Source organism: Thermobia domestica, chromosome 12, assembly GCF_964235325.1.
Source record: "Thermobia domestica chromosome 12, izTheDome1.hap1.1, whole genome shotgun sequence".
NCBI lineage: Eukaryota > Metazoa > Arthropoda > Insecta > Zygentoma > Lepismatidae > Thermobia > Thermobia domestica.
Window position 1 is genome coordinate 15,296,590 of NC_137465.1, and position 12,274 is coordinate 15,308,863.

At 36.4% G+C, this 12,274-nt stretch overlaps 1 protein-coding gene across 1 annotated transcript; it reads left to right on the forward strand.

Annotated features, from left to right (window-relative positions):
* The first annotated feature begins 396 nt into the window (after positions 1-396).
* On the forward strand, positions 397-2,418 carry LOC145667154 (uncharacterized). Its single transcript, XM_081734896.1, has one exon. The coding sequence runs from the start codon at positions 397-399 to the stop codon at positions 2,416-2,418; it is 2,022 nt and encodes a 673-aa protein (XP_081591022.1).
* Positions 2,419-12,274: the final 9,856 nt, after the last annotated feature.

The following is a 12,274-nucleotide window of genomic DNA, read 5'->3' on the forward strand; positions in this document are numbered from 1 at the left end:
CTTAAGAACGAGTCAGTCTCTGTTACTTCATTTAAAATTTTGTCACAAATTAGGTGCCATGAGCCCCTTTCGTTGTGGGGAATCATTGTGTGGACGCGAATTTGATAACGCCAATTCATTCCGCAAACACTTGCTGAAACACGAAAGAACAAGTACGGGTGGTGATGGGAACCTGCCTTTTCGAGGATACCAAAATGAGGTGTGTCACATCAATGTTGAGAGACAGTTGACTGATAATGGTGATATACCAATTGAAACTTCTGTGGAAAGCCTTTCTCTTGAAGATTACCGTGAGGCTGTAAAGGAGGAAGCCCTTCTTTTATTACTAAACTGTATAGTCAATGTAACTTAACCAGAACTCATATACAAAACCTTTGCGACTGGGTACACGGGTTTATGGGCGGTAGTGTGATGCAACTGCTAAGAGAGAAAATTTTACAAACGCTTCGAGGAAATCATGTTGATGATAATACAGTAACTGAAGTAATGAACATGTTTAGTATAATGTCCAGTCCATTTTATAGCTTGGAAACCGAATATAGGCGATTTGGCATGTTAGAGACAATGGGCAGTTTGATAAAACCAATTGATTATGTTATTGGACAGAAATTATCTTCAAAGAGAAAGAAAGGCGAGGTTTCGGTGGAAACATTACAAGTGCTTGGAAAGTTTGTGCCTATGCGAAAAATGCTTAAACGATTTTTGGAGTTACCGAATGTTCTGTCAACGTTACTCCACTTCAAGAACAGTGCAGAACAAGAGACTGAAGTACTTTTCAGTAGTGTGCAAGGACTGCATTGGAGAAACGAGGTAACGGTTTCTGATGATCGTTTGATATTACCTTTATTTCTTTACTTTGACGATTATGAAATTAACAATCCTTTAAGTGGGCATGCTGGTACAAAAAAGATAGGGGTAGTTTATTATACAATTGCATGTATTCCACCGGAGTTTTTCGCGAAACTAGAGAACATATTTCTCGCCTTACTCTTTCATTCAAATGATAGAAAAACTTTCGGTAATAAAGCAACCTTTTCAATTCTTATTGAAGAGTTGCGTTTCCTAGAATGTGAAGGTATATGTGTAATGTATAATGGTTTAGAAGTACAGATTTATTTTAAGTTGTGTGTTATTACAGGTGACAATCTTGGATTGAATTCCGTTCTTGGCTTTACAGAGTCATTTTCTGCTAAGTACCCTTGCAGGTTTTGCCTTACATCAAAAACAGATTTACAGGCGCAGTCAAGAGAAAACGTCCGGAATTTGCGGGACGTTGAGAATTATGAACTACATGTAATTCTCGGAGATGCTTCACAGACAGGAGTAAAAGAGAATAGCACTTGGAACATGTTGCCGAGTTTTCATGTTACCAAAAATTACAGTGTGGACGTGATGCATGATCTTTTGGAAGGGGTGGGGAACTATGATATGATGCATATTTTGAAGTACTACATCAACGAAACACGTCTTTTCACAATGGATATTTTAAACAGTAGGATTTCGGCCTTTGCAAGCATGTCAGATGACGTAAATAAGCCGGCACCTTTATCTTCTGAAAATCTTGAAAAGAATAAATTAAACTTGTCTGCTGCTGAAATGTTATTTCTCATAAGGTACTTTGGTTTGATAATGGGTGACTTAATCCCCGAGGAAAATATCGTTTGGAAATTTTATATTCTGCTAAGAGAAATAACAGTCATATTAACATCAAAAGTTATTCACGTAAACACTTCTGAATTACTTTGTACCTTAATTGAAGAACATCATGAGATATACAAATCTTTTTTTCAGGATACATTAAAACCTAAGCATCATCATATGGTTCACTATCCACGTTTAATGCGACATATAGGACCACTTGTTTTCACATGGTGTATGAGGTATGAATCCAAACACCAACCGTCCAAGATTGTTGCCCGTATTGCTTATTGTCGAAAGAATGTTCTAGAAACTATAGGTTTGAAACACCAATTGCAGATATGTTATAAGTTCTTTCAGAAAAACGGTTTTCATATTCAACAAGACATTGGACCTGGAGCAAAGATATACCTTTCACAAGATCAGAATTTTCCATTGTTTTCAATGTGTTTACCTCCTTCGTTGTTGAAACTTTGTCGGTCAGTAGCTTGGTGCATATACAACGGATTTGTGTTCAAGTGTTGCATGTTAGCGTTCGAAATTCATGAAGATGGTTTAAACTTTTATAATATAAAAAAAATTTTGTTAGACGAAGAGTCGCACATTTTCCTTCTATGTAAGAAAATGAAAACAGTTGGCTATGACAGTCACTACTGTGCATATCATTTGTCTTTCACGCAAGAGTGGATCTGCATACCAGTAAATTTGAATTTTGCAGGGCCTCCTACGTATTATAAGATAATCGATAATGACAACATATATGTTTCTGTTTCGGTATGATTTTGTGTTGCATGTGGGGCAGTGTTTTCTAACATAATCGTAATAGGGCTCGAGCATAAGAAAATGTTTCTTAATCCATGTGATTTTCAGTCAAACAATATTATATCCACAAGCAAAGCATTTGCAATGAAGCATACATTCCTGTACTACTAGATGTTTTGCCTGCATGGTCCTATGGCCACCGAAGTAGGAACTAAACTTTTAAAAAACATGGTTGGTTCTATGTAAATTTTATACAGATTTTTTGTTCGGAATAGAAAAAGGTTACATATCGAGTGTAAGGAAAAGATCCCACAGCTTGGACAGAATCTGACTCTACAGCTGAAATGAAACGAAAATGTCTTACGATATTTTGTCCTCCGAGGTTCCCTTTTGAAGTGACAGACGGGTAAAATTTGGACTATGAGGTAACACCTTGCGGTACTCTGTAGAAACACGTGATAGTTTTGTTTAGTTTAAACTTCTTCGTTATCTAAGGTTTTTTAAGTCAGTTTTTTTTTTTTTATTTTAACAACAAAATGGCTAGATTTGAAACGGCATGTTTTGTCATGATCTGGGCACAGAAAGCTTCTTTTTGTACGACATTTATTCAATTTGACATTTTAAATGTACGTTTTCATCTCTTCACATTTTCCCGCCACATTTCAGACCTTTTGCTGCATCCCATATTCCATACTTTTATTTAAAAAAAAAGAAGAAGAAGAAAAAGAAAAATGGCAAAGAGCTTTGAAGTTAGGTACCTTCGTTTGAAGTACGGCACTTTCCTCTACTCCACGATAAACACCATTCCAAAGTCGCTGCTATCAAGTGTTGTTACCGACAACCCGTGCGATATTGCCATATCGACCAAAGTTTACCGGTCTCTCCCTTCCAAAAGGGGGCCTTAAAGGACAACTTTATAAAGACATTTTCGTATCGTTTTAGCTGTAGAATCAAGTCTGTCTGCCTGTACTACCTTTTCCTTACACCCGATATATATAAAACCGCTTTGGAAAAGGAATCCGTGTACCCAGTCGCAAAAGTTTGTATGGCTTCGGGTTCCTTTATAAGAATGTAACTTGGATTTGCTAATGAAAAGGATTTAGTGTTACCGAAATGGGTTTAAAACAAAAGTTAAACAATATTGCGTGAAAGGAAGGTAAATCGTTGTCTGCCATTTTTATTTCTAAGTATTTTTTTAATTGGGAAGGATGTCATGTGACACTAAGTTTAAACTACTAAAAATAACAATAATTATTTAAAAAACTGTTATAATGAAAATTTAAAATGGAACAGTAAATATCTATTCTTCGGTACTTTGTTCCCATAATGTTCGGCAGGTAATACTAAATCTTCTGCTTTCAAAGGCTCCAACCGTTCATGTTATGTCACTGTCTTGAAGTACGGTACAGCATTCATGCCGTAATTTTTCATATAAACTTATGGACTGTGAGCTGTCTTTCCATACTCCTTGCTCTACTGTACATAAATTGATGCACCAATGATGTCTGTTTTTACTCCTAACCTCCCTTCTTCGCAATTACAGAAGAAAGACTTCTTCTAGCTCTTTACTAGTGGGTAACGTTCCCATTATAGCCGACACGTTCCCACGTTGAATGGCTATGCTTATGCGTTGAATCAGGAAACTTTTTGCTCGATTATCTCCTGATTTAATCGATAGACGGTGGCCGATTTCTTTTATAAATTTTAGGCCTCCTTCTTCCCAAGAACCGCTAGACTCAATTGCTATTGCGACAAAGCAATAGTTATCGAGTAGATTGCTATATTTATTTCTTTTTTCTTTCGCTCTTCGAGCAGCTACGAGTCCAGCTTGTACTGAGGCATATTGTAGGTTGGAGGGGGCATAGGTATCTGAACATGTGAAGTCCCAAATCAATGCCTTTCCTTTCTTCCAAGGTACTAATGTCATACCATCGGGTCTTTTTCCGTCAGATCGGCTGCATCCAATCGGTTCCCTCACTGCTGGGACTCCTGCTGATATTAATGCTCTTAATATTATATCATTTACACTTGAATGACGTGGGTGTCTGCCTGCGCTGCTTTTACACGACAAACCGTGTAATCCTTTTTTATCTACAAAGGTGTTACAAATGGGGCAATGGTGTGGTTCACATATATCTGCTCCCAACCGTAGTGCAACTGATACTCGGAAGCTCTCATTGGATAGGTGTAGGCCCAGAGATGGCGATGGTAGAGCTTGAAGCCATGCTCCGTTTTCTGGGGACATGACCGCTAAAAGTCTGGCCTTATCTTCAGTGTTATTTGTAGTCTGCAATAAAGAAGCTGCCTGGCAATTAACGATGGGCTCGTCCCAAGCCGACTGATTGTTACGATTTTCGAGAGCCGGAGGGTCTAACCCAACTAAATTTGTCCATTTACTAAAAATATATTTATGAAAGCAGTTTTTAATGGGTTTCTGCAATTCTAATATAAATGTGTCAAAGTCAAGAACCGTATCTTGGGAAGGTGTCCGTCTTAAGAAAAAACATATGATGCCATTAAATTCCGATTAATATTATATGGTAGTATGATGTGTCGTACGTCGAAAAGAATAGCTTTTATTGATTGCAAATACATTGCTAGTGGTCATAATATTTCTTCATTCAAAATCTCACTGAATTACGTAAACCATTTACTATAACCTTTACTGAGTTCAAACTATACTTTGTTCTAATTTTAGAGTTGAAAATATGCTATTGGACGTAAGATTGAATCTAGGACGTCAGCCTGACGATTCCTGTTCTGATCCTTGGTGCACTAACAAAATTTTTACTCCTTAAAATGTAGATACTTGCAGGAGCTGCCCCAATTTCTTTGTTATACATTTTGTCTCCTCATTTTATTTTAAACTTATAAAAATAAGGAAAGTTTCTAGGAGAAATCGAATACTATTAAGGAATGAAAACCACAGGCGTGACGTCGCGAAAATCAAATGCCATTAACTCTTAAAAAAGAGATAGGTACGGAAACATGTAGCGAACCTATGATAGAACATGAATCAGTAGATATTCTTTCGTATTGTAACGTTTATATTATGTGTTACGAAACGTTACGCTAACGATGGTTCTAATTATTGTCCCTTGTATTTAAGTATTTTATTTGTCCTTATGCCTTTTCTTACAAGTCTTATTACTGCTTAGCAAATACTTTCGTATTATTGTTACATGCAAATAATGCATATTGTACCAAGAAAATAATTTCAGAAAATATAAAATAATAATAATTACTTCTAACGAAAATATTCGTCGTGAAATTGTGTCGTTTGTAATCCAGTCTGTGTGGGCATTTAATGTAAATTTTTGTTTGCGTTTATCATGTTAAATAATGTCATGTGTATGATGGGGTACTCAGTTTCCGCAGTGTCTGTACAGTAAAATTCCGGCAGATGGCTCCTCGTGCATCACTTGGTGGTCAATGCTTAAGCGACTTTGTGCTAGAAGATCACGTTTAATTTTTGCATATATTTCCACTCGTGTGTTTCGTGATGGCAGTTTCGCTTGAGTGTTGTATACTGTTAAATCCTCGGCCCTTGAAGTTGATATCCATTCTGAAGAAGAAGAAAATGTTACACGGTGCAGAGTTGGGTAAATCCGATGGAAAGTTAGTAGTATAATTTTTTTCACAGTCTTTACAGCAAGTCTCTACACAGCCTTTACAGTAATCCTCCCATGTTCTCTTCGTGGTACAAAATCCTATGCCGATTGACGGGTATCCTGAACGGACATTATTTTCAACCGATGTTCTGTCACTTTTAACATGCTCTTACGTTTGACCATGGCCTAAAGCATCTTTTCCAAATGTTGACTTCAACATTTCATGTGTTTCTGAAGCAGATTTTCTAGCTTTACCTAGTTTCATAAATTTTGTCACCTTCAATTTCGCTGTTACTCAGCGCATAACTGGGGGAAGATACGCTTAAAAACTAAATGCGACTTCCTAGGACAAGGCCGCTTAGGGCACTGACTCACAAAGGATGTACGAGGAATTGCTTGGTGGTGTTTAATCATTCTAGCTTAAACTTCACGAGCTGCAAAACTATTCTGAAAACTTTTCAGTACTCCGTTATATACGGTACACTTTAGAAAGAAAGAAAAAAAATTGAGAGATTAAATGACATTAGAAATACGCACTACCAACTCCAAAAAGCTTTTTCAAAAAATAAGTAATAATAAAATGATAAGGAAAATTCAGTTAACATAGCGAAACACTAATTCAGTTCAATCTTCTAAGCTTTATTTTATGCATGTTTCCGTATTATTTATCAAACGTAGGAAGAAACACATTTATTATGATGTAGGTATTGACACTAAAGAACTACATGGTAGTTACAAAATTTTCCATTTAAAAAAAAGCAGTCTTGTAACATGTTTTGTATTTTTTTCATATTATTTACATTTTTAATGCAAACGGTTACCAAGTTTCAAAAGAATTGTGTATATTTGTTAAGTTGTACTCATTTTTTTTTCTTCTTGGTTTTCTGTCTAAGATAAAACTTAGCAGTTTTGGTTGAAAAATGATTTATTGTATCAGTATTAGGAATGTGGAAAATAAATTAAAAATAAGTGCAATATGATCTTACAACAATAAAGCATTAGTGTTAAATTCATTAATAATAAAACGAATCTGCCATAAATCGTAATATAATATATTCATTATCAGTAAAACAGTAAGTCTGCGTCTAATGGAATAATACATATATATATATTTGTTTTCTTCGGATTCCTGTTCTGTGTGAATCAGTTTAAGCACAAATACTTGCCACTAAATTTTCAAGTTTGAATTTAGAATGTGAAATGAATCAGCATTTAATTTCATTTGATATTCATTTACATGCTCCTTACTAGAATCAATATATTTCTTGCTTGTATGCATACCGAAGTCGTAAGGAAATGAACTTTAGAACACTAACTCCTCTACTATGATTGACAGAGTTGATGTACCATATTCCGCTCAAGGGAGTAAAACTTTCAAATTTGAATATTTCATAGTTTTGTGTTGAAACGTAACGGATATGGTGGAGGCGGATTGTCCTGCGAAGAACGTTTTTCTTTGTAGTTTTAAGGACTTTACGAGGACCAGGGTATTCAAAGTTCATTTTCCTGCGAATTCGAGTTCTGAATCACCGTGTATATATGTGTATTGTATTAAGTGAATCTTGATTCTTCAAAACTTCTAGTTTATGTAATTGGGGCAATTCTTAGTATCCAAATTAGAATTATATCTTGTCTAACAGTCTGGTTGTACACCTGACAGCATCTTCAGATAGAGAAAAATAGGATGGGAAAAGAATGGATTACAAAATTGAATACTTTGAGTTCTTCTCAATTTCCTTACCCATTATTTGCCATCTTATTTCCTCTCTCTGAAGATGGTGTCAGATGTACACTGAAACTGTAAGATGAAAAATAATTCTAATTTGGACACATCATCAATATGTGTCTTCCGTGTTCAGTTACTTGGAATAACTGTTATTTAGTAACATCCACATTTTATAAAATACGTGTAAAAATATTAAGAAAGAAATGTAAATCAAAAGTATGTGGTATATTTTCATTGCATTGATTAAAAGATTTATATACTTTCATAACTGCATTATTGTAAAGTTCCTTTTTTGGTATTACTGTGCTGCATTTCTAATTTTTCTGTAATGTATACTTGATTAAAGGAAAATAAAAGTAGTTGTTATAAATGCTGTGTAATTTCTGATCTACATTGCATACCACCTCAGTTCCATTGTTATAGAAACAACACTGCATGGTTACGATAGCTATAAACACACCACCTTGATTCTGCTTCATATCAAACTTCACAGAAGATAAGACAAAAGTATTATTAGAAACATTTCCATTATCCATTTAAAGAAGTATTGAAATGGTTACTGGAACTGTTTCTAATAATACCTTTGTCTTATCTTCTGTGAAGTTTAATATGAAGCAGAATCAAGGTGGTGTGTTTATGCGTGTTGTTTCTATAACAATTCCGAAATTGTTCCACACACTATGCTAGATTGTTCTGTCAACAATCTAGCATGGCAACAGCAAACATACTTTATCTTCAATATTACAATACGGCATGGCTACCATAGCAATATAATATGGTTATAGTACCTATGCAGGTTGTTCCATCTACCATCTTACATGGCTGCTTCAACAAGACGTTCTTGTTCACATAGCCATACCGTATTGTAGATATAGTCATATAATATTGCAACTACAGCAATATAGTATGGTTACATCAAGTATAAAATTTGGTGCACCTACCCTGCTATATGGTTGTCTCAATAAGACAGTATTGTTAAAATAGCCATACGGTATTGTAGGTACTGTAATTTAGTCTTGCAAATACAACAATATATAATGGTTACAATGACTATACGGTATGGTTGTCCACCTGTTGTCCAACCATCTAGTATCTTTGCAATACCTATACGGTATAGTATTCGAACGAATATGGTATTGTAGGCAGAGCTATAAAGGTATAGTTGGGATGTAGCTGTATTGTAATCTGCATGGTAATATTGACTATTAACTCCGATTATAGTTAAATTTACAATACAGAAATATGGTACTATTGCACATATGTATGGTAACAATAACCCGGATTTAATAGCCATACCTGTATGCTATTACTGGCCATAAGCATAGCTGTCCCTATATAAGCAATACTATTCTGGTATTATTAACCATTTAATGGTTATGCCAACTATACCATTTTTTAGGGTGATTTTAACGGGTAACAGTGAATAATAGCTAACGGTGACAAAAGGTGTCCATTAGTTAATATCCTGTACATGGACATCTTTCGAATTATCTTCTTCACTGTATATACCAGAGTTTACTTTATCTATGATGATGTACACTCATGTCCAAAATGATTTTCTTATATCTATGTCTGTCTTCTTGTAAGAATATAATTTTATAATTAATTTGCAGAGTACTCTTAATACTGGTACTTTTAATACTGGTACACCTTGTCTAAAAAAGGTTGAGCGCATTCTTTATATGTGTTTTGAGGCAAAAATTTCCTAAGTCCAGCTTCGGGTATCTTCGGATAAATGTAAACCAGGTTCGAACCTCCAAGCCAGCCTTTGCAATCGAGAAAAAGTTTGCAGATGTGTTTTTCTACTTTTAAATATAATAAGACTTGTTACCAAGTGTAGAAAAAAAAGCAACATTGATTGAAATACTTAATGATACAATATTTCGAAACCTTGTATTAATGTCAACACATTCTTGTTTGCCATTTAGCTCTCCATACCTAATTGAACATTTAGATACGTTAAAGAATCTTTCCATATGTAAAAGAATGCTCAAAGTTAAGACATAGAATATAATTATCGCCTGAGGTCTAAAATAAAAGTGAAAGTAGAACAAAAACAGCGTTTGTACTGGATATGAATGTCATAATTATCTTGAGAAACGTTATACATTTTTCGCTAGAAGCATGTTTCCGTAAATGCTTGTGTTAGCTCACTGGTAAGGTGTCGGATATCAAATCTTAAGGTTACGAGTTCGATTCTCATCTGGGTCAGTGATTTTTTTATGAAATTGTATTTTCCGTAATGCATGAAAAATTATATAAAATAATTACATTAAAATACCTCAGTTGTATATATATCACATAATCATTGCAGAACATGGTAATTATTATGTTTAAAATATAACATCTGAGATAGGTAGGTGTTCAAAGTAGGTCGGTATTATATATGAGAATGTTAAATACAAGTTAGAAAAATCGTTCAATAGCAATAAATAAATTATGTAGTGTATTTATTTGCAGCTATTTGTCATACAGATGTAACTTCTCAATATTCTCATTACAGCATGTTTTTACATTCGTACAGTATATTATTCGTGAAATACAGTATATTCCTACGGATATAGAAAGTGTATAAACAGAGTATCCAAAGTCGGATCCTGATTGAAGACACATAATTTTTCCCGATCCCCTTAACGCCACGGGAAGAAACACAAATTCTCTTTAGAACGGAATGTCGTTACTTAGAGTCTCATTCGAATACGTTGAATATGCTTTTGTATATTCATATCTCTCTCTCTCTCTCTCTCTTGCTTTGTTTATGTGTGTGTGTGTGTGTTGCGGAATATCCGAAGTTGAATACACCATTTGCAAAGTATATGAGCATCATTGTCATCGAATACCAGAAATTGAAAATCGTGTTTGGGTTGCGTGTTCATGTTAGCTCACTGAAGGGGGCGCGGTGGCTCAGTGGTAGAGCGTTCACCTCTGGTGCTTGGGGTTGCTTGTTCGATCCCAGCTCGCGCCATGTGGACTTTGTGGTGGACAAACACCATGTTCGTGGGTTTTCCTGGGGTTCTTCCGTTTCTTCCCACTTTCTTCATTCCACCATAAAAAGCCGGTGGGTGTAGCCGAGCGTCTGAGGCGTTAGGCTGATGATTGTGAAGTGAAGCCCATTGGGGGTTCGAGTCCCTCTGTACTAGCAAGGGTGGAATTTTAACTGTTCTCGATGTTTCTGTGTTCGTGTCCCTGTCGTGTTTAGTAGTCCTGAAAAGTGGTTGAAGTAGAAAATAAGTCAGGAAGTTTTTTTTAAAAAAACTGGTAGAGTACGGGCTTGGTAATGAAAAGGTCTTGAGTTCAAAGCCTGCAGCGATTTATCGTTTTTTTTTTTTTTTGTTAGTAGAATTGCACTGAAATAGGATACAAGGAGTGGTTTACTTCTAGAAATATTTTCAGAAGCGTTTAGGTAGCCCTGAAAAGGGCTGTTTTCGGGAGTTAAGGCGGCGACATTAATATTGTGTCCAAGACCCTTCTGAATTTATTACACGCTCCATTCTTCTGGGCATGGAATCTATTAAATGGGTGACAAATCTATCTCCTTCCCCTACCTCCAGCCATGCTCCGGAAACAAGATACCGCAGGTCATCCTGAGTTCTTGGTGGATCTGCCTCAGGCCAACTGTCCGTTAGAGTACGCTTCACTTCTGCCCACATATTTTCTATGGGATTGAGGTCTGCTCCACGAGGCGGCAAGTCAATTAAATCAATCTCAGGCTGCCCTGCGAACCATTCCTGAACCACACGGGAAGTATGTTATGGCGACTGGTCTTGCTGGAACTGAATTACACCATCAGGCTGAAATACTCTTACAGATAGCACCATGATATTACTCATAATATCTAAGTACTGAGCACTGTCCAGATGTCTTTCAATTCTGTGAAGCTGTCCTGCTCCGTTACTGGAAATCCATCCCCAGCATGAAATAGATACATGGCCACTGCGAATGCAAGCAGCCACATATCCAGGGTCATATCGGGTGCCTCTCGGACGATACACAAAACGGCGTCCCTCATTTGATGTTGTGAATATGGATTCATCTGAGAAAACTACGTTTTCCCAATTGCGACCCACATTCGCCTGTGCAAACGCGAGACGGTAAATTTTGTGGTCGTCTGAGAGTTTTTCCTTCACGGCAGCAACACAGCCACGTAACCCAGCATGACGAAGCCTTCGCAGAGCTGTATGCTTACTACCAGGAAAGAGAGAATCTTTCCTTAGCTGTCTAGACGTCCTTAGTGGGTCTAACCGGGCTTCGTTTACTAATCTCGCATCTTCGGCTTCGGTTGACACATGCGGACGACCAGGAGATCGTAAATTACCAGTCTGACCTGTAGCACCATATTTCTGAATCCATCGCCTACCTGTAGAAGCCGGGACACCTACTCGCCTGCTAGCTGCAGTTGCAGAATAGCTTTCCAACTCCCATAAAGCAATTACTGCTGTACGTCTATCCATAGTTACCAATGTTCTGAGCTATGAGCAGGAAGCAATAGATAAAAACTAGTACCTGACGTGTGATTGGTTACTTGCACAACACGCCT

Bases quoted from the DNA above. Each gene is read 5' to 3' on its own strand.
- LOC145667154 (XM_081734896.1), top strand. From the start codon at position 397: ATGGGCGGTAGTGTGATGCAACTGCTAAGAGAGAAAATTTTACAAACG.